Here is a 22727-nt window from a genome sequence, read left to right on the forward strand (position 1 = left end):
TTCTATTATTTGAGGTCAATTTTTACCTAGATGTACATTTGCCAGATGTCCTTCATTTTAAATACCAGTCCTTCATTCAACAGAAGGTTACAGGTATGGAACAGTTATATACGAACGGTATGTGGAACTAAGTGTTAATTTAATTAACTGGTTCAGTTGTATGACCGACTGACCGTTATTTGGATCTTCCACTGTCAATGCGCGACTGGAGACAAATTCTTGCAAAATTTGTTTCACACGGTTTGCGGTTGGAATGGACACGCGGTTTCATGCATGTCCATTCCAACACGTTTAACTTTTAAATGCTGAACAAGATGCTCTTTTATAGCGGCTTATACTTCTGCCAATTTTTAAATCTTTTCCTTTTGTTGTAGCTCACAAACTATAATTATTGAATTCCCGTAGAACGAGCGTATTATGCTTTACACTGGAAGGCAAACCTCCAAGATAGTTTGCTGAAACCACGTGTATAAAAAATCTAGTAATGGCACAATTGAACTTTACAATGCTTTCTGATAGTGATAGAACAACTGATGGTTAAGATAAGAACTTATGTAATTATGTCTAATACACGTTACGTTCTTTATTACAAGTTGGCAATGCTGATGAGCATTAAAGTTACAAATTTGTAGACGTCATTGGAGACAGACTTCTTAGATTTTGACAAGTTTTGGGTTTAACATCCGAATGTAAGTTTAAGGTGCCAAAATGGTTAAAATGCGCATCTGGTGCCGATTAAAATGTAAAGATCAATGTAAAACGTATTTATTCACACTGAACCAAATGCTTCCAAGAACATTGCATAGAAAATGTATTCTGTCAAGTAAAGTCATAAACAACAGCATAACACTTATTTTTGTTGATATTTGTATTATACCTCTGTCAACAAACACTAACAAATTGCATATTTAAAAATTACTACCATACACAATATCTTCAACAGAAAAAATTAATTAAATGATTGCAACAAACTTCCTCAAAGCTTCGATTGAGAGAGTGCACGTAATTCACGCCTCAGTATTTTTCCGGTTGCCGATTTGGGGATTTCCCCAATAAACTCGATGCCTCCCCGAAGATATTTGTACCTCGAAACTTTCTCTGCAAGTGACATGAAACTGGCTGGTAAAGTTTTAACATATTAAAACTCGTAACTGGGCTTAATTATTTAAATTATTATGAAATTTTTAAGTGTAATTGCTTGAAGAGTTAAAAAACACTTGCAACTAGTAAAGAATTTCATGTTTCTTAATGTCTTATTATCAAATTTATTGCCTAAAAGTCGAAATATTGTTTTTACAATACCCGAGCGGTGAAGGTTTTACATCACATGTTCCGGAAAAACTAAAGATTTGAAAAATGATCACTGAAGTAAGGAAGGTTTAACTGTGTTATTCTGTTAAAGTTCATTCTTTTCAAGTTATTGTTATTGCGTTAAACTTAAAAGCAACACAAAAATTGATTGTCTGGATAAAACTAAAGGTTTGACAAATGACCATTGATACCTTCAACAAAGCTTTTCAGTTCTGTCGCGGTGAGTGAAGAATCCTTCTTGACAACGTAAGCTTTTGGCACCTCGCCAGATTCAGCATCGGGTATGCCCACCACACCAACGTCCCTCACTTTTGGATGACTCAAAATTAAACTTTCTAACTCGGCCGGAGCCACCTATGTTGTACAAAAGGACGTCACTGTTTCACAAGGCAACTTGTTAAGAATGTTTTAATAACATTGAAGCCATTGTAGAAATAACTTTTATGAAGTAGAAATGTGACCTATGACCATACCTGGAAACCTTTATACTTGATCAGCTCTTTGAGTCGGTCCACCAAATAAACCATCCCATTCTCATCATAGTGGCCTATGTCTCCTGTACACAACCAACCTTCGGGGTCAAATGTTTTTGCATTAGCAGTCGGGTTCCTAAAATATCCTTTCATGACCTGGACGTGAAGAAATTAGAAGTGTGTGTAGGATGTTGAAGTTTGACAGGAAATATCAGCGCGGCATTTAAAATCAAGATTGTCCAATGTTGCCACAATAGAAAGAAAATGGTGAACACAGTTAATGTATTGTAAGTTTCAATAAAATTATAAAATAGGCAAACAACATAATGCAGTGTACATAAGCTATCTGAGGGAATACAAAGAGGCAGTCCAAGTTGAAACGAAATTAAAAAGTTTTTGGCTATTTTGTAACTAAATGTTTTTTATAAACTCTCCTGGATAAAAGATAGTGAAACATGTCATAGTTAATATTTACAATAAATAACATTATATATCATTACAAGTCCACAAAGATTCAATTATTATCACACAATATCATGTGACTCCTGCCTTTTGTGCAAAATTATTGGGAACAGCTGATTCAAAGATAACATTCTGGAAAGCTTTTTGCCGTGGGTCTCATTATGGTAAATCTCTAACCTGAGGGCCTTTGACAAGTATTTCACCATCTTCATTGACGCTTAATTCTTCCCTGGTGTGCGGATCCACAATCTACAAAATGTACATTACAGTCAGACTTCGTTTATCCAGATCACTTTGTTTAGTCATAAAAATGTCGAGTTAGCGAGATTTCCGGATAATCGGAATCAAAACAATAATACTGTGAAATATTGTTGAGCAGGAAACATGTCACAATGGTCATTGTTAGAATTTTGTATGGGTTAAGCTTGCTGCACACTATTGGACCAAGCTGAATGAGAAAAGCTAGTCAGTGTCACAAAAATCATTTGCAAAAAGCAAAAAAGAATTTTAACGATCGCCTAGAAACGACAATATATCTCACGTGCATGCTTTTAGTAAACTAGCTCGTCAGCGCTGACTCAGCGCTTTGTATAACGATTTCATTGAACTACATCACTTCTGCTTTCATTGTGCATAGATAATTAATTGGCTATTGTTTGTGTCATCTAAGAAAAACGCACAAAAACTTGCATTCACAACCAATGTTTTTTGCTCCACAATCCGGTTTATCGGACTTTTTTTCTATTGATTTAGCACATTTGTTTCGAAACTTCTATGTCGGACAGCGGGTTTTCCGAATTAAAGGGGTAAAATGCATGGGAAGAAATCAGTTCCCTGCAGTTTTGTGTCGGATAGCGGGGATTCCGGTTGTTCAGGGTTCGGATTAATGAGATCTGACTGTATACGTAATAAACCATTCTAATGATGATTAATGACTGCAGCGTATTAGGTTGCATGAAATTGGAAACGCATTGAAAAAACATAAGGTTAGGTCAAATTTAAGTAAAAACGTTGAACGGTAGAAAATTGAAGAAAAATTATAAACAGTGGTGACCTGGTTTTACACTGAAGAGTTTTCAGAAAATGGCACCAAGTTTGCAACTGTCATGCCAACAAGTCAAGTTTCACTGCCGTTACTTTAAGCTTCCACATTTTATATAAAAGAAGTTACACATAAAAAGTGTTTTAGCTCACCAATTATTAAATAATATGGAGATATTATAACTGGAGAAATTTTATTATGAAATAGTACTCGTGGGTTTTATCATTTTAGTCTATTCTGTGTATTTCCTTATTATAGTTTATCATAATACAACACAATACCTATATATCTGCAATTAAGTATAATTATCTGCATCATTTAATTGTGGCCAAAGAATTACGCCTTGTAGTAAAAGGATTGCTCCAACATCGTATCATAATTAGTGCATATATTGCAAGCAGAAATTGTTGCAAACATTGAGTCATTTACTATTCTATGTTCATAATTATGCCATTACCATGCATTGCTTTTTGTAAAGTCAAAATAGATTAGATGTTAATAATCAAATGAGCTTACAAAAAAAAACGTCAAATCTATTCAAAAAAAAGATAAGAATTGTACAAAACAATGTCAACTTTAAATTTGTTAAGGGGAATGTCACAGGAAGAGTTAAAGTTTGCTCTGAAAACATTTTACAGCTGAAAACTGTTAACGACTAACGGCCATTCCAAGTTTGAAAGTGCTAACACACCAGAAAAATTTACACAAAGAGTTAATGATTGACTAAAATCAACTGTGCAAGTTACATCGTCATTTAGTGCAATGCTGCAATCATTCGATTTGAAAGAAATTGCTCAAAACTAATGCACAATTGGTTGTGCAAAGCACCAAGGCATCACCTTAATCTTTGTGTTGGGAACTACAAAACCAACACTTGTTAATGGTGCACCAGGCATGCCAAGAGTTGTAATGACAACAGCCTCAGTTAAGCCCCAACCTGATCATCATTTTCAATAAAACAATTGCATATTTTTAACATGTTACATTCCTAACGTAAACGTTAAAACGTTAAAGTTAACTAACATAAGAGCAAATAATGAAATGTTAATAGTGTTAGCATAGATACTGGTACATGGCAATGTAGATATGAACACAGTAGTTTGTTTGCAGAAAAACAGAACAACTAACAACTTAGAGTTTTACAATTATAAAATCACATCCATAAAATAACTTAATTTTTGAAGAAACTCTGCCGTCTTCAGGACACTGCATAGCTAAATACAGTTTCTTCAAAACATGCTTCTAGTTAGTAATTTTTTTGTAATGCGAATGCTACCCAAAGCCGCCAGTTCAAAGTATTTCATTAATTCTTTAATACATTTATCTTTGACATGTCTGAATTTCTATTTTTGTTAATTATATACAGTATATGCTGCCAATTGCACTTAATGGTAACTGATAACCTCGTATCCTACTGTATGTGCTTGTGCTTCATAATGCAGAAAAGAACATAATTATGTTCCATATTACTTTTTGCTGCAAACACATTTACAAAGCTAAAGGCAAGCGCATTTCCGGACAAACCTCACAATCAAAGGAACATTTGTTTGCAAAATTGATTGCCAATTCTTCCACAAGTATGATATATAATACAAAACAACTTTGAAATGTCCCATGTATCTATGCAACATGTATATAATAGTGTTTCACAACAACTTGTTTTTCACAGTGGGATGGTAAGTTTTGGTTTACAGTGTGTGTTTTGTATCTGCTACATTAGTTAGGCTTATTATGTCATGTATGTTACCTTTCGCTGGTGTAGCTCAGTTTAAGTTTACTAAACCTGCCAATACCATGAATTTATCTTCACTATGTCCAACAGAAAATTCAACCCTATACATATTCATAAACAAAATGAATTAAGTAGCCAAGTTCACACCTTGCACAATCATAGACTGCATTTTTTGCATCGCAGACTTTGCCACCTGAGGAGCCAATGGGGCTGCACCGCTTCCTAATAGTCTCAGTGAAGATGTGTCGTATTTCTCAACCAATGGATTGTTAGCGAGCTCCATCAAGATTGGCGGCACAGCGAAAAATGCGTTAATCTGTCAAGAAAACTGAAACTAAACCATGTTGAAAAAAACAGAAGTTGAAATATTCAAAAGTTTTTGCTGAATGGTTTAAGATGACGTCAATTAAATCTATATGTCATCTTATAATACCTATTTCCAAATTTCACCATGAACTTTTAGAAATACAAGGTACACCTATATGTAGCGCACTAGACATATCTTCTATGGAATTTTGCGTTGCTTTGTGCTACGAGAAAAGTTCAGAGTTTGCGTGAGGGTTTTTTAAAAGTTTTTACAGAAAACAAGATTAAAGCACGCAAATTCCGCAAACAGTACAATAAATACACAAACTCATGCCCACTCTTATTCAATATGACAACCGTTGAAAAATTAATAAACGCAAGTTTACGCTTCGTGTTGTAAACAGTATCATATATATTAAAAAAATTAGAAAATGTTGAATATGTCTGTTGAAATTAAAACTTTCCACAAAATTGTTTTCTAACCTAATGTGTTACATCTATCGTTGCTAAATTTCATTTGTCTGTCTGTTACATCTAATATGTAGAGCTATTGGCTAAATATACAATAAAATGCAGATGACAATTTTGAGAAAAATACCTTTATACCAACAAAATAACTAACTATGGTAACTATTATGGTAACTATTATTAATAAAATAATTATGGTACCAAAATGATATAGTTTTTGGTTACGATTGATGAATGGTTATTAATTTACCAAGCAGTAAAGCAAGAATTCCATAAATGATCTAAAACCTAATCCAATTAATAAAGATCCTATTCCTAATCCAGATTTTTTACCGTTGTGTTACTAAAACTAACAAATATACCTCATTGCCATTAATTTTAGGTACTTAGTTAATAGCTAAGTTTATTTCTAACCTGATACTTTTCCACAGCTTCCAAAAAGTTTTTGATACGAAACCTTTTGTCTATAACATGCTTCAAGCCTTCCAGCAATACAAACAATCTTAACAATCCATACGAATGAAACATTGGAATGACGCTGTATGTGATTAACCAAGGGGGTAGTTTCCCTAAACCCCTGCATGGGTAAAAATGAAAAAACATGATTATAGACAACATTGTAAAACTTGTAAATTGCCTCTGCATAGGTAAAAAGGTGATTAGAAAACACGAAACACAAAAAAAAAAAACATGATTAGAAAATACGACAACACTACATAAGACAAAAACACCAAAATCTGATCTAACAACAAAACTTTTTCATTGTACAATGATCAAAGTTTAAATGCCGGGTAAAATTAACTTAAAGTTTCTGCTGATAAAATACTTGCGGTAACAAAGAAATAATAGTAATATGTAATGTGACATCTATGAAACGCATTGCAGCTGACACACACACACACACACACAAACACACACACACACACACACACACACACACACACACACACACACACACACACAAGTTATCACTGCCAGCATCAACCAAAAGCAAGCAAGAAAAATAAAAAAAGAAAAAAGTCTCAATGATGTCAGGTTATTGATTATGTTCTTAGTTGTCGATCTCAAGTCATGTATTGCTGCTACAATTTGCAATTAGAAGTAGAAAAAAACAAAATTATACATATATATATATACAGTATATATCATACATTACATAAATATATATATATTTGCACAAAAGCACTTATTAGCTTAAATCAACATCTGTCCTTAAAAGAATGAAACAAGGAATAATCCGATGCAAACCGTTCAAAGATTTACCTCAGAATGACCAAGAGTGCAACCATGTTGTGATGCGTTATCATTACGCCCTTCGGTACACCGGTTGTGCCACTGGAATATGGGAGAAGAACACAATCTGCCATGGGGTCCACTGATACAAGGAACGGAAAGTCTGCAAAAAGTTTTGCATTAATCTTATTGTTACTCACAAAGTTATTTATTGAAAATTGATGGGCATTTTAGAATGCACTATATTCCAATACTGGTTTATGAATATTTGCATCGCCAAAAATCAAAGATCAGTATTTATACACAATAAACAAAAATTACAAGTACAGAATATATTTTACATATTATACATTGTGGTCAACGTTATCAAACAACAAGTTGGAAACAGAATTTTAATGACAGCTGAAAACAATGAGATCACATGATCACTTTACATCAAACTGTCACTTCCTACGAATACTTACTATGACCGTCATCTTCTTCGATAAGAGTCCAGAGGGAAGAACACAAGTGTGAGGGATCGATTGAAAATATCTCCTACGTAGAAGACATAAAACTTTATGAAGTTATATGTGACTGGCAGAAGATCTATACTTGAATAACAACATGAACATCTATCATAATAACCAAAAGAGATTTGTATGATGGTATGATGGTACGGCAAACAATACATGATTGTGCTGTTTTTAACAAAACAATTGTAACCATTGTTTTACAAACAATGCATTGAACACCGGGAACCCTCACCAGTCAGCACAAAACACCATATTGCTTATGTGACAACTTTTTTGTCCAGTCAAATTGCTTGCTATCTTTTACAATTAATCAAGTTCTAAAACCCATTTAAAAACCACTTGTTACGGGGCCAAGATCATTTGTTTCTTAGTGTAAATTCTTGGTCAAATTTTACAGTCACTTTGACTAAAAAAACTGGCAATACTATATTGTGACTAAACGACAACCCACAAAGCCAACCCAAATAGCAAAGCATCATGAAAGGCAGAGTTCTGCTTTTATGTGTTGAAAAACTAATCCTAATTCCCTAAATTTAGAGCCACAAGCATTAAACAGCACAATTACCTTGATTGATGGTATCTTTTCTGCTACTTTCAACATTTTGCTGACTTGGGTGCTTTCGGTGATCACAAACCTGGGTTGCGAATTTTCAAATTGCTTTAAAGTTTCATCTAAACCAAAAAATAGAATGTTAACTTCACTGAGTTTAAACAAAGACAAATAACACTTCACGAATGTGACACTTCACGAATGTGACACTTCACAAATAACGCTGACAACATCATTTTCTTTAACAAGAAATCGTCATTTAAGAGTAAAAATGATTCAAAATCAAAAACATAATAGATTGTTGCTCATGCTTGGATATAATCAGGCTAAAAGCAAAATTACATACCCAGTCTTTACGATATTTTTGATAAATACGAAAACGCGTACACTTGAGATAAAGTTACTTGCTTTAATCATGCACTAACATTTGTAATATTGTAAGTTTTACCAAAAACATCTGGTGGCAGCTAAGTTGCAGCCATGTATCGTGCCCATGTAAGAAAGTCAACTAAAACTCTATAAATACAAATTACAGTGTACTATGTGTACACGCCTTTCTATGTGGGAACTTCCATGTTAATATTTCACAAAATAGACTAACCAAATGTATACAGCGGGTTGCATGTTGTGGTGATGGCATTGCATGCCGCAGTGCCCAGGATAACGATGGGATATTCGAGGCAGTTGGCAGTGCAAAGAGCAACCACTTCTTGCTTCTTTAAACCCTTCCTGTTGAAAGCACTCGCAAGCTTTTGACTGAACTTTATGATTTCTCGGAATGTTAATTGCTGACCAGTTCCTGCATTGACCTAAATTTTAAAAACATTGTAAAATACGATCTGGATATATCTGGTTGTATGTAAAATGCACACACTTGATAGATCGTTGGTTAACATTTATATATAAAATTAAAGGCATATTGAGGCTGGAAAGTAAGCTGACTTAGTCTTAAAATGATAAACAAATTAGTTTATTTATTTTCAGCTACATGGCTATTAGCAGGAAAAATTTCTTAAACCCTACACCAAGTGAATATACAACACAGTAACAAATTAATTATTAATAGGATTGTGCAGTAAAAAAGCTTAAAAGCTAAAACGCTGCAGTCTTGAAATCTTTATTGAATTTAAGATTATTTGCCAAGCATAGTCCTTTGCTGCATCTTCGCAGTGGCTACAACTTATCGTTTTAACTTTTAACTACATTGAAAATCACCCATTTAAGTAACCGATGGCGAAAAGCTAATGATTAGCTCTCGCAAATCCAACTATTTAAAAACTTGGGTTAGATGTGAGCTGGCTAGCATACGACATAAAATGCGTAAGTGTTACATCTGTGGCATCTACATACCGTGGTGTCTTACCAAACAACCAAGTGCATAGGATTCAAAGTGTTATAAAATAAAAACAAGCAGGTGTTTTTTAAGCTTTTTCTTTGTTGTGGAAAATCGATTCATCTGAGAGAAATCTTAAAATCCAATGCTCAAAACACTTGCAATTTAAATAAACTAAAGGGGGTCAACAACACAGATAAGAATAAGCAATCGAAAAAATCTTGCCAACCTAGAACAATGGTGGCCAGAACTCGAAAAGCATTTAACCATTTCCAAACTTTTTCATTTGCCGAGTAGTTTAAAAGCGAATTCAAAAATCGATTAATGGCAGCCGGTTAAATAACAATATGATACGTTTAAAAAATACAAAAGTGATTTACTTACCAACGCTACTTTGTCTCCATGCTGTCTCATTATGTCAACATTGTATTTGTAAAAGCTGACTTGGGGTATTACCAATTCAGGATATGTAGTTTTAAGAACCATTCTGATTTTACCAAAGGTTCAAATATAACAGGACTAACCTTATTGCACCTTGGAAGCAGAAACAACAATTAAAGAAAAAAAAAACAAGATTTCTGAAATTTTATCTCCAAGGAAGCAAAACCCCCAAATTTGCCACAACTTGCAGCAGCAAAATGTTTTGCAGAAATAAAAACTGGATCTCCTTCACTTTTGCCCATTTTCTTTAAGCATTTACTTAACAAACAACACACTTCCAATACTTTGCATCCGAGTATTGGGTATGGTGGCCGTGCTAACCTATCAGACATACTGAACAGGACAGCACAATCAGATTTTGACAATAAATTGTGCTCAAATTTCTAAGATAGACAAGGACTCAAATTTCGGGATACATTTATTATCAAATACGGTATTCAAACAACAAGCTTTTCTTTGTTTGTTTATCATAATTCACGTTGATGAACCACGTGCGTTACCCTAACAAGAACTAATTGATGGGTTGAGATGGATTGTTGACTAAAGTGAACGGAAACATAACGTATAATAGGGATAAAAAATTTCGGCGTGCTAATTTATGAATCTCGTTAGTGCATGTGCTACACTTTGCACTATGGATTATATAGTCACATCCTATAGCTTAAACCCAGTTTGCAAATATATTGCAGCCGCCAGCCCTCGCAAACTAAAACGGTTTCGTCCACTTCGGCCAAGAACGGTCCCAATTAACCCACCATTCCATTCTTTGTTAACGCGTATTCGCGTGTTTCTGCCCCACTTGGCCAACCCATTACCTTACACGTAAAGTTTTTCACTTTTGTCCAATATTGCTTGCCACAGGTTAGCCTAGCAAGATTCCTTTCGTTCACTTAAAACTTAGATAATGGCAAAAACGATTCCAATTTCCATACGAATTAGGTCATCAACACGGGGGATTACCCCCATAAGATGAGGAGAACAAACTTAAACCTAAAAACCAAATGAAAAACAAGACTGTTGCCACATTGGTCATTATTACAAATGCAGAAAATGGCCAAAGGTGTTGGGTCGTGAAAATTAAAGCCTGAGTCAAGCTTATTGAGATAAAGGTATTTGTGTAAACATGACGCGTATAGTGGACACTCGAGAATTCTAACTTTCGCTGTGCACAGTTAATAGCAAAAAATAAACAATACAAATACACAATTCAATGACCGTCAAGCAAGTGGAGTGTCCAGTGTCCACCTAGGGTTGCCATACCGTCCGGAAAATTCCGGACATGTCCGGAATGTAGGGTTAAATTTTGCGTCCGGGAGGAATTTAAAAAAATGCTCAAATGTCCGGAATTTTATGATGGGCGTTTTGGGGGAATTAGAATTGCGGGAATAATCCTGTAAATCAGGGGTGTCCAACACGTGGCACGCGACGTGTCTGACCTAGACCCTAGCCTAGAGATCACCATAGCCTAACCCTAGCCTAGAGATCACCAGAGGTCAAATCAGAAATAGCCCAATAGCCTAGTGAATTCACGACACTATGTTCAAAAATCCACTCCAGTATACAATGGATAGGCAAAGCATTGCAAGTGTGACGTCATATTGACAGACAATGTGTTCATACCTCATTTTTAAAAACCGCTAGTGGGCACTAAAGAGTGTCCGGATTTTAGGCCACGAAAATATGGTAACCCTACCATACGCGTCATGGTTGCATTATCAGCGAGGGGGTTTACCTTCTCTGGGATTTTGAGATTAAAGTCAATCATGAAGACCACGTAAATGAATTGTATTATCGGCAAACGCCCTGGGTTTAAAAATACAAACCGTTAGACTTTTTACAAATAACTAGAGGTTTGTTGCATTGGAATTTGTTGCAAATATTTTCTGCCCGCGGTTGTGGGAAGCAAAAACAAAACTTTCTTGTCCGGAAATTACACAAATACCTTTATCTCAATAAACTTGATTCAGGCTTTAATTTTCACGACCCAACACCTTTGGCCATTTTCTGCATTTGTAATAATGACCAATGTGGCAACAGTCTTGTTTTTCATTTAGTTTTTAGGTTTAAGTTTGTTCTCGGCATCCTATGGGGGTAATCCCCCGTGTTGATGACCTAATTCGTATGGAATCGTTTTTGCCATTATCTAAGTTTTAAGTGAACGAAAGGAATGGTACTAGGCTAACCTGTGGCAAGCAATATTGGACAAAAGTAAAGACCTTTACGTGTAAGGTAATGGTTTGGCCAAGTGGGACTGAAGCGCGCGATTACGCGTTATAGGCTGTGACTATATAATCCATAATGCAAAGTGTACCACATGCACTAACGAGATTCATAAATTAGCACGCTGAACTTTTTTACCCCTAGGCCTAATATTTGTTATGTTTCATTTTACTTTAGTCAACAATCCATCTCAACCCATCACTTCGTTCTTGTTACGGTAACGCACGTGGTTCATCAACGTGGTTCATCAACGTGCCCGCCGAATTATGATAAACAAACAAAGAAAAGCTGGTTGTTTGAACGCCGTAGGCCTATTTGATAATAAATGTATCCCGAAATTTGAGTCTTTATCTATCTTCGAAATTTGAGCACAATTTATCGTCAAAATCTGATTGTGCTGTCATGTTCAGTATGTCTGATAGGTTAGCACGGCCACCAAACCCAAAACTCTGGTTCACGTCCAAAACTGGAAGTTGAATATGTGTGTTGTTTGTTAAGTAAATGTTTAAAGAAAATGGGCAAAAGTGAAGGAGATCCAGTTTTTGTTTCTGCAAAACATTTTGCTGCTTGAAGCCAAGTTTGTAAGTTGTGGCAAAATGGGGGTTTTGCTTCCTTGGAGATAAAATTTCAGAAATCCTGTTTTTTTTTCTTTAATTGTTTTTTATGCTTCCAAGGTGCAATAGGTTAGTCCTGTTATATGTGAATCTTTGGTAAAATCAGAATGGTTCTTAAAACTACATATCCTGAATTGGTAATACCCCAAGTCAGCTTTTACAAATACAATGTTGACATAATGAGACAGCATGGAGACAAAGTAGCGTTGGTAAGTAAATCACTTTTTTGTTTTTTAAACGTATCATATTGTTATTTAACTCGCTGCCATTAATCGAATTTTGAAAGCGTAAATATCGTAATATTTTTTGACTTTTATAACCGACAACCGATAAAATAAATATCTGTTATACCAGACATTCGTTATAGAAATAGTGAAATAGTAAATATGTTTGGCTAAAGGAAAGTTAGACAAGTTTGCAACTTTGAAATATGTATAGTTTATAGGCTTACTGATTTTACATATGAAATTACGTAATATTTTACCAAAGCTTAAATTAATCTAAACTGTTTAATACCCTCTGACTAACACTTTTACCTCAAATGATTTAGTTATCTCAAGACTGAACGCTTTTAAACTTTCCGTCAAATGAAAAAGTATGAAAAGGGTTAAATGTTTTTCGAGTTCTGGCCACCATTGTTCTAGGTTGGCAAGATTTATTCGATTGCTTGTGCTTATCTATGTTGTTGACCCCCTTCAGTTTATTTAAATTGCAAGTGTTTTGAGCATTGGATTTTAAGATTTCTCTTAGATAAATTCGATTTTCCTCAACAAAGAAAAAACTTAAATATAACTCTTTGAATCCTATGCATTTAGTTATTAATTGTAAGACACCACGCTATGTAGATGCTACGCAACAGTTACGCATTTTATGTCGCATGCAGGGCTGGCCAGCTCACATCAAACCCAACTTTTTAAATAGAAAATTTCTATGGGTTTGTGGGAGCTAACCATTAGTTCTTCGCAATCGATTACTTAAATGGGTGGTTTTCAATGTAATTAAAACGATAAGTTGTAGCCACTGCAAAGATGCAACAAACAACAAGCTCAATGCAAATGGTAAATGAGTTTTTAAATTGTTAAACTTTTTTTGGCATAGGACTTTGCTTGGCGAATAATCTTAAATTCAATAAAGATTTCAAGACTGCAGTTTTTTAAGCTTTTTTACTGCACAATCCTATTATTAATTAATTTTGTTACTTTTATGTGTATTCACTTGGTATAGGGTTTAAGAAATTTTTCCTGCTAATAGTCATATAGCTGAAAATAAATAAGCTAATTTGTTTATCATTTTAAGGCTAAGTCAGCTTACTTACCAGCCTCAATATGCCTTTAATGTTAACCAACGATCTGTCTAGTGTGTGCATTTTGACAACCAGATATATCCAAATCGTATTTTTACAATGTTTTTAAAAATTAGGTCAATGCAGGAACTGGTCAGCAATTAACATTCCGAGAAATCATAAAGTTCAGTCAAAAGCTTGCAAGTGCTTTCAACAGGAAGGGTTTAAAGAAGCAAGAAGTGGTTGCACTTTGCACTGCCAACTGCCTGGAATATCCCATCGTTATCCTGGGCACTGCTGCATGCAATGCCATCACCACAACATGCAACCCGCTGTATACATTTGGTTAGTCTATTTTGTGAAATATTAACATGGAAGTTCCCACATAGAAAGGCGTGTACACATAGTACACTGTAATTTGTATTTATAGAGTTTTAGTTGACTTTCTTACATGGGCACGATACATGGTTGCAACTTAGCTGTCACCAGATGTTTTTGGTAAAACTTACAATATTACAAATGTTAGTGCATGATTAAAGCAAGTAACTTTATTTCAAGTGTACGCGTTTTAGTATTTATTAAAAATATTGTTAAAACTTGGTATGTAAATTTGCTTTTAGTCTGATTATATCCAAGCATGAGCAACAATCTATTTTGTTTTTGATTTTGAATCATCTTAACTCTTAAATGACGATTTCTTGTTAAAGAAAATGATGTTGTTAGCGTTATTTGTGAAGTGTCACATTCGTGAAGTGTTATTTGTATTACATCTTGTTCCTTGCTTTGGGAAAAAGAATTGTTTGGCCTTAATTGAAATACATAGCTTTGTTTAAACTCAGTGAAGTTAACATTCTATTTTTTGGTTTAGATGAAACTTTGAAGCAATTTGAAAATTCGCAACCCAGGTTTGTTATCACCGAAAGCACCCAAGTCAGCAAAATGTTGAAAGTAGCAGAAAAGATACCATCAATCAAGGTAATTGTGCTGTGTAATGCTTGTGGCTCTAAATAGGGAAGTAGGATTAGTTTTTCAACACATAAAAGCAAAACTCTGCTATTCATGATGCTTTGCATTAAATTGGCCTGGCTTGGTTGGTTGTCGTTTAGTCACAATATAGTATTGCCAGTTTTGTTAGTCAAATTGACAGGAAAATTTGACCAAGAATTTACACTAAAAAACAAATGATCGTGGCCCCATAACTAGTGATTTTTGAATTGGTTTTAGGACTTGATTACTTGTAAAAGGTAGCAAGCAATTTGACTGGACAAAAAAGTTGCCATCTAAGCAATATGGTCTTGTGTGCTGACTGCTGAGGGTTCCCGGTGTTCAATGCATTGTATAAGTGTTACAAACAGCACAATCATGTATTGTTTGCCGTACCAATATACCATCATACATATCTCTTTTGGTTATTATGAAAGATGTTTGTGTTGTCATTGAAGTACAGATCTCCCACCAGATACATATAACTTCATAAAGTTTTATGTCTTCTACGTAGGAGATATTTTCAATCGATCCCTCACACTTGTGTTCTTCTCTTTGGACTCTTATCGAAGAAGATGACGGTCATAGTAAGTATTCGTAGCAAGTGACAGTTTGATGTAAAGTGATCATGTGATGTCATTGTTTTCAGGTGTCATTAAAATTCTGTTTCCAACTTGTTGTTTGATAACGTTGACCACAATGTATAATATGTAAAATATATTCTGTACTTGTAATTTTTGTTTATTGTGTATAAATACTGATCTTTGATTTTTGGCGATGCAAATATTCATAAACCAGTATTGGTATATAGTGCATTCTAAAATGCCCATCAACTTTCAACAATTAACTTTGTGAATAACAATAAGATTAATGCAAAAATTTCTGCAGACTTTCCGTTCCTTGTATCAGTGGACCCCATGGCAGATTGTGTTCTTCTCCCATATTCCAGTGGCACAACCGGTGTCCCAAAGGGCGTAATGATAACGCATCACAACATGGTTGCACTCTTGGTCATTCTGAGGTAAATCATTGAACGGTTTGCAACGGATGGTTCCTTGTTTCTTACATGTGATCTAATTTTACAAATCATTTAAAGTTTGATCGTTGTACAATGAAAAGGTTTTCGTGTTAGATCACCTCAAGTATTTTCTAATCATGTTTTTTCATTTTTACCCATGCAGGGGTTTAGGGAAACTAGCCCCTTGGTCAATCACATACAGCGTCATTCCAATGTTTCATTCGTATGGATTATTGAGATTGTTTAGAATGTTGCATGGCGTGAAGAATCTTTTTGACAAAAGGTTTCATATCAAAAACTTTTTGGAAGCTGTGGAAAAGTATCAGGTTAAAAATAAACTTAGCTATTAACTAAGTACCTAAAATTAATGGCAATGAGGTATATTTGTTAGTTTTAGTAACACAAAGGTAAAAAATCTACATGTATTAGGTTTTAGATCATTTAAGGTGTTCTTGCTTTATTGCTTGGTAAATTAATAACCATTCGTTAATCTTAACCAAAAAATATATCATTTTGGTACTGTAGTTATTTTGTTGGTATAAAGATATTTTACTCAAAGTTGCAGTCTGCTTTTTATTGTATATTTAGCTAACAGCTCTTTGTATTAGATGTAACAGATAGACAAATTAAATTTAGCAACGATAGATGTAAGAAGATAGGTTAGAAAGAAATTTTGTGGAAAGTTTGAATTTCTACAGATATATGCAACATTTTCTAATTTTTTAAATATATATGATACTGAATACAACTTGAAACGTAAACTTGCTTTTACTTCATAGCAAAAAATGTGATGATATTCGATGGTATTTGTGCACGATAATGTACTGTATTGTTTTAACGCTGAGGTAGACAATGCTTGGCAATTGCGTAGAAAATGAAATAGCAGAAATACTTCATACCTGCTGCAGTTTGGTACATTGTGAGAAAAGCAAGCCGCTTCATTAAGTTAGGAAAGGCAAGCCACAAATAACATTGCATGACTTACGTTACGACAATAATGAACAGTGAGTTTTGTTTTGTTTCTTTTTTTGCAAAAACTACTATATGGTAGTGGTGTGAGAAGTGTGCAAAATAGAATAATTTACTATTCTTAAGTATACACTTTGTTACATAAGGTTAAAAGTTACATTCTTCCAAATTTGTCATATTGTATAAGAGTGTGCATGAGTTTGTGTATTTACTGTTGCCGGAATTTGCTCTTGTTTTCTGAAAAAATTTTGAAAAACCCTCACGCAAACTCTGAAATTTTCTCAAAGCGCACAGCAATGCGAAATTCCGCAGTAGATTTGCCTAGTGCGCTACATATAGGTGTACCTTGTATTTCTAAAAGTTCAAGGTGAAATTTGAAAATAAGTATTATAAGATGACATATAGATTTAATTGACGTCATCTTAAACCATTCAACAAGAACTTTTGTTTTTTTCAACTTTTGTTTCTTTTCATCTACATGGTTTAATGTCTGTTTTCTTGACAGATTACCACATTTTCCACTGTACCGCCAATCTTGATTCAGCTCGCTAACAATCCATTGGTTGAGAAATACGACACATCTTCACTGACAGTGCTAGGAAGCGGTGCAGCCCCATTGGCTCCTCAGGTGGCAAAGTCTGCAATGCAAAAAATGCAGTCTGTGATTGTGCAAGGTGTGAACTTGGCTACTTACTGCATTTTGTTTATGAATATGTTTAGGGTTGAATTTTCTGTTGGACATAGTGAAGATAAATTCATGGTATTGGCAGGTTTAGTAAACTTAAATTGAGCTACACCAGCGAAAGGTAACATGTATAACATAATAAGCCTAACCAATGGAGCAGATACAAAACACACACTGCAAACCAAAACTTACCATCCCACTGTGAAAAACAAGTTGTTGTGAAACACTATTATATACATGTTGCATAGATACATAGGATATTTCAAAGCTGTTTATATTATATATCATACTTGTGGAAACCTTGGCAATCAATTTTGCAAACAAATGTTCCTTTGATTGTGAGGTCTGTCCGGAAATGCGCTTGCCTTTAGCTGTACAACTTTTTTTGCAGCAAAAAATAATATGGAACATAATTATGTTCTTTCCTGCATTATGAAGCACAAGCACATACAGTAGGATACGAGGTTATCAGTTACCATTAAGTGCAGTGGGCAGCATATATAATTAACAAAAATACAAATTTAGCCATGTCAGAGATAAATCTATTGAAGAATTAATGAAATACTTTGAACTGGCGGCTTTGGTTAGCATTGATTAGCAGTTGGTTAGCAATAACATTATAAAAAAAATTACTAACTAGAAGCATGTTTTAAAGTAAATGTCTTTGGCTGTGCAGTTTGCTGAAGACGTCGTATTTAAACAAATTTATTTCAAAAATTTTATGTTATTTTAAGTTATTTTTAGGATGCAGGACTTGTTTAGTTGTAAAGGTCTTAGACGGCAGTTGTTCTGTTCTTATGCAAACAAACTACTTTGTTCATATCTACATTGCCATGTACCAGTATCTATGCTAACATTATTAACATTTCATTACTTGTTCTTACGTTACAAATCTAACATGTTAAAAATATGCTATTGTTTTATTGAAAATGATGATCAGGTTGGGGAATGACTGAAGCCTTTGTCATTACAACTCTTGGTATGCCTGGTGCACCATTAACAAGTGTTGGTTTTGTAGTTCCTAACACAAATATTAAGGTGATGCCTTGATGCTTTCCACAACCAATTGTGCATTAGTTTTGAGCAATTTCTTTCAAATCGAGTGATTGCAGTGTTGCACTAAATAACGATGTAACTTGCACAGTTGATTTTAATCAATGATTAACTCTTTGTGTAAATTTTTCTGTTGTGTTAGCATTTTCAAACTTGGAATGGCCGTTAGTCGTTAACAGTTTTCAACTGTAAAATGTTTTCAAAGCAAACTTTAACTCTTCCTGTGACATTCCCCTTAACAAGTTTAAAGTTGACATTGTTTTGTACAATTCTTATCTTCTTGGTTTGACATTTTTTTTTGTAAGCTCTTTTGATTATTAACATCTAATCTATTACGACTTTACAAAAAGCAATGCATGGTAATGGCATAATTATGAACATAGAATAGTAAATGACTCAATGTTTGCAACAATTTCTGCTTGTAATATATGCACTAATTAAGATTCGTTGTTGGAGCAATTCTTTTACTACAAGGCGTAATTCTTTGGCCACAATTAAATGATGCATTGCAGATAATTATACTTAATTGCAGATAGATAGGTATTGTATTGTAATATGATAAACTATAATGTGGAAATACACAGAATAGACTAAAATGATAAAACCTTCGAGTACTATTTCATAATAAAAATTATCCAGTCATAATATCTCCATATTATTTAATAATTGGTGAGCTAAAACACTTTTTATGTGTAACTTCTTTTTTATAAAATGTGGAAGCTTAAAGTAACGGCGGTGAAACTTGACTTGTTGGCATGGCAGTTACGTACTTGGTGCCATTTTCTGAAAAGTTTTCAGTGTAGAACCATGTCACCACTTTTTATAATTTTCCTTCAATTTTCTACCGTTTAACGTTTTTACTTAAATTTAACCTAACCTTATGTTTTTTCAATGCGTTTCCAATTTCATGCAACCTAATACGCTGCAGTCATTAATCATCATTAGAATGGTTAATTACGTATACCGTCAGATCTCGTTAATCTGAACCCCGAACAACCGGAATTCCCGCTATCCGACACAAAACTGCAGGGAACTGATTTCTTCCCATGCATTTTACCCCTTTAATTTGGAAATCCCGCTGTCCGACACAGAAGTTTCGAAACAAATGTGCTAAATCAATAGAAAAAAAATCCGATAAACCGGATTGTGCAGCAAAAAACATTGGTTGTGAATGCAAGTTTTTGTGCGTTTGTCGTAGATGACACAAACAATAGCCAATTATCTATGCACAATGAAAGCAGAAGTGATATAGTTAAATGAAATCGTTATACAAAGCGCTGAGTCAGCGCTGACGAGCTAGTTTACTAAAAGCATGCACGTAAAATATATTGTCGTTTCTAGGCGATCGTTAAAATTCTTTTTTGCTTTTTGCAGATGATTTTTGTGACACTGACTAGCTTTTCTCATTCAGCTTGGTGCATTATTGTGCTTAACCCATACAAAATTCTAACAATGACCATTGTAACATGTTCCCCGCTCAACAATATTTCACCTTATTATTGTTTTGATTCCGATTATGCGGAAAACTCGCTAACCCGACATTTTTATGACTAAACAAAGTGATCTGGATAAACGAGGTCTGACTATAATGTACATTTTGTAGATTGTGGATCCGCACACCAGGGAAGAATTAGGCGTCAATGAAGATGGTGAAATACTTGTCAAAGGCCCGCAGGTTAGAGATTTACCATAATGAGACCCACGACAAGAAACTTTCCAGATTGTTGTCTTTGAATCAGCTGTTCCCAATAATTTTGCACAAAAGGCAGGAGTTACATGATATTGTGTGATAATAATTGAATCTTTGTGGACTTGTAATGATATAAGATCGTATTAATTGTAAATATTAACTGTGACATGTTTCACTATCTTTTATCCAGGAGAGTTTATAAAAAACATTTAGTTGCAAAATAGCCAAAAAAATTTTTAATTTCGTTTCAACTTGGACTGCCTCTTTGTATTCCCTCCGATAGCTTATGTACACTGCATTATGTTGTTTGCTTATTTTATAAATTTATTGAAACTTACAATACATAAACTGTGTTAACCATTTTTTTTCTATTGTTGCAACATTGGACAATCTTGATTTTAAATGCCGCGCTGATATTTCCTGTCAAACTTCAACATCCTACACACACTTCTAATTTCTTCACGTCCAGGTCATGAAAGGATATTTTAGGAACCCGACTGCTAATGCAAAAACATTTGACCCCGAAGGTTGGTTGTGTACAGGAGACATAGGCCACTATGATGAGAATGGGATGGTTTATTTGGTGGACCGACTCAAAGAGTTGATCAAGTATAAAGGTTTCCAGGTATGGTCATAGGTCACATTTCTACTTCATGAAAGTTATTTTTACAATGGCTTCAATGTTATTAAAACATTCTTAACAAGTTTCCTTGTGAAATGGTGACGTCCTTTTGTACAACATAGGTGGCTCCGGCCGAGTTAGAAAGTTTAATTTTGAGTCATCCAAAAGTGAGGGACGTTGGTGTGGTGGGCATACCCGATGCTGAATCTGGCGAGGTGCCAAAAGCTTACGTTGTCAAGAAGGATTCTTCACTCACCGCGACAGAACTGAACAGCTTCGTTGAAGGTATCAGTGATCATTTGTCAAATCTTTAGTTTTATCCGGACAATCAATTTTTGAGTTGCTTTTAACTTTAACGCAATAACAGAATAAACAGTAACTTAAAAAGAATAAAATTTAGCAGAATAAAACAGTTAAACCTTCCTTACTTCGGTGATCATTTTTCTAATCTTTAGTTTTTTCCGGAACATGTGATGTAAAACCTTCACCGCTCGGGTATTGTAAAAACAATATTTCGACTTTTAGGCAATAAATTTGATAATAAGACATTAAGAAACATGAAATCCTTTACTAGTTGCAAGTGTTTTTTTAACTCTTCAAGAAATTAAACTTGAAAATTTCATTAGAATTTAAATAATTAAGCGTAATTACTTGTTTTAATTTGTTAAAACTTAACAGCCAGTTTCATGTCACTTGCAGAGAAAGTTTCGAGGTACAAATATCTTCGGGGAGGCATCGAGTTTATTGGGGAAATCCCCAAATCGGCAACCGGCAAAATACTGAGGCGTGAATTACGTGCACTCTCTCAATCTAAGCTTTGAGGAAATTTTTTGCAATCATTTAAATAATTTTTTCTGTTGAAGTCATTGTGTATCGTAGTAATTTCTATATATGCAATTTGTTAGTGTTTGCTGACAGAGGTATAATACAAATATCAACAAAAATAAGTGTTATGCTGTTGTTTATGAATTAACTTGACAGAATACATTTTCTATGCAATTTTCTTGGAAACATTTGGTTCAGTGTGACTATATGACTTTACTTGACAGGGACGTCGTGGATCAAGTGTTATATGCACCAATTGCAGTTCGATTAGATTTTATCATGAAACAGACGCATGCACGAGACTCGTTGATCGGTTGATGTGCATCTCTGTCTGCACGCCAGACTATGTAAAGAGTTTGGTATAGGCTAATGACCTTTGTCACTGTGTGTTTTGCCGAGTTAATGTTGCTTCATTTTACGTAAGGCAGTTTATTTTTCGTTTCAGGATCATAACTCAATATTCAACAAAAGCATAGCCTAATTCAAACCATTTGGCATGTAAAAGATATCCACTAAATTTTGAATGAGGCAAAAACTCGAAATAAAATGTGCCCTATAAGAAAGATATACATGCAAAGTCAATATCTGAAAAGGTTCCTTAATAGGCTAGATATCCAAGACTGCCAAGTTTTGTAAGTTTATCTTGAGCGAAACATGTATTTTTGATGGGGGATCAGAAAGCCCCTCTTTTGTATTTTGAGTGTCTCTGGCACTCGTATAAAATAGATTTAAGGTGTGTAATTTTGCACTTGTAATGTACAATAGTTTCTAGTTTGACTAATAACAACATTTAACGTTTTTACAACATTCAACACCGCCATCTGTTGTTCCAAAAGTGCCAAACACCCAGGAAATAAGGTATTTATTATTCTTGATATTGCGGTTATTATAAATTTTAT

General features: G+C 34.4%; 2 protein-coding genes across 2 annotated transcripts; one reads left to right on the plus strand and one right to left on the minus strand.

The window, feature by feature from the left end:
* Window positions 1-870: 870 nt before the first annotated feature.
* On the minus strand, window positions 871-9955 carry LOC143465890 (uncharacterized). The gene is made up of 12 exons (XM_076964409.1): window positions 9810-9955; window positions 8694-8901; window positions 8108-8214; window positions 7492-7564; window positions 7058-7190; window positions 6209-6371; window positions 5168-5336; window positions 4128-4225; window positions 2424-2495; window positions 1785-1940; window positions 1503-1665; window positions 871-1098 (listed from the first exon to the last, which is right to left on the minus strand). Exons 1-12 carry the CDS (start codon window positions 9909-9911, stop codon window positions 977-979), a joined length of 1566 nt encoding a protein of 521 aa, XP_076820524.1. The 5' UTR covers window positions 9912-9955; the 3' UTR covers window positions 871-976.
* Window positions 9956-12763: 2808 nt separating this feature from the next.
* Window positions 12764-21951, plus strand: LOC143465746 (uncharacterized). The gene is made up of 12 exons (XM_076964206.1): window positions 12764-12909; window positions 14120-14327; window positions 14851-14957; window positions 15481-15553; window positions 15855-15987; window positions 16148-16310; window positions 17459-17627; window positions 18579-18676; window positions 20295-20366; window positions 20851-21006; window positions 21126-21288; window positions 21703-21951. The coding sequence occupies exons 1-12, from the start codon at window positions 12808-12810 to the stop codon at window positions 21822-21824; spliced, it is 1566 nt and encodes a 521-aa protein (XP_076820321.1). The 5' UTR covers window positions 12764-12807; the 3' UTR covers window positions 21825-21951.
* Window positions 21952-22727: the final 776 nt, after the last annotated feature.

The sequence above is a fragment of the Clavelina lepadiformis genome, chromosome 7, assembly GCF_947623445.1.
Source record: "Clavelina lepadiformis chromosome 7, kaClaLepa1.1, whole genome shotgun sequence".
NCBI lineage: Eukaryota > Metazoa > Chordata > Ascidiacea > Aplousobranchia > Clavelinidae > Clavelina > Clavelina lepadiformis.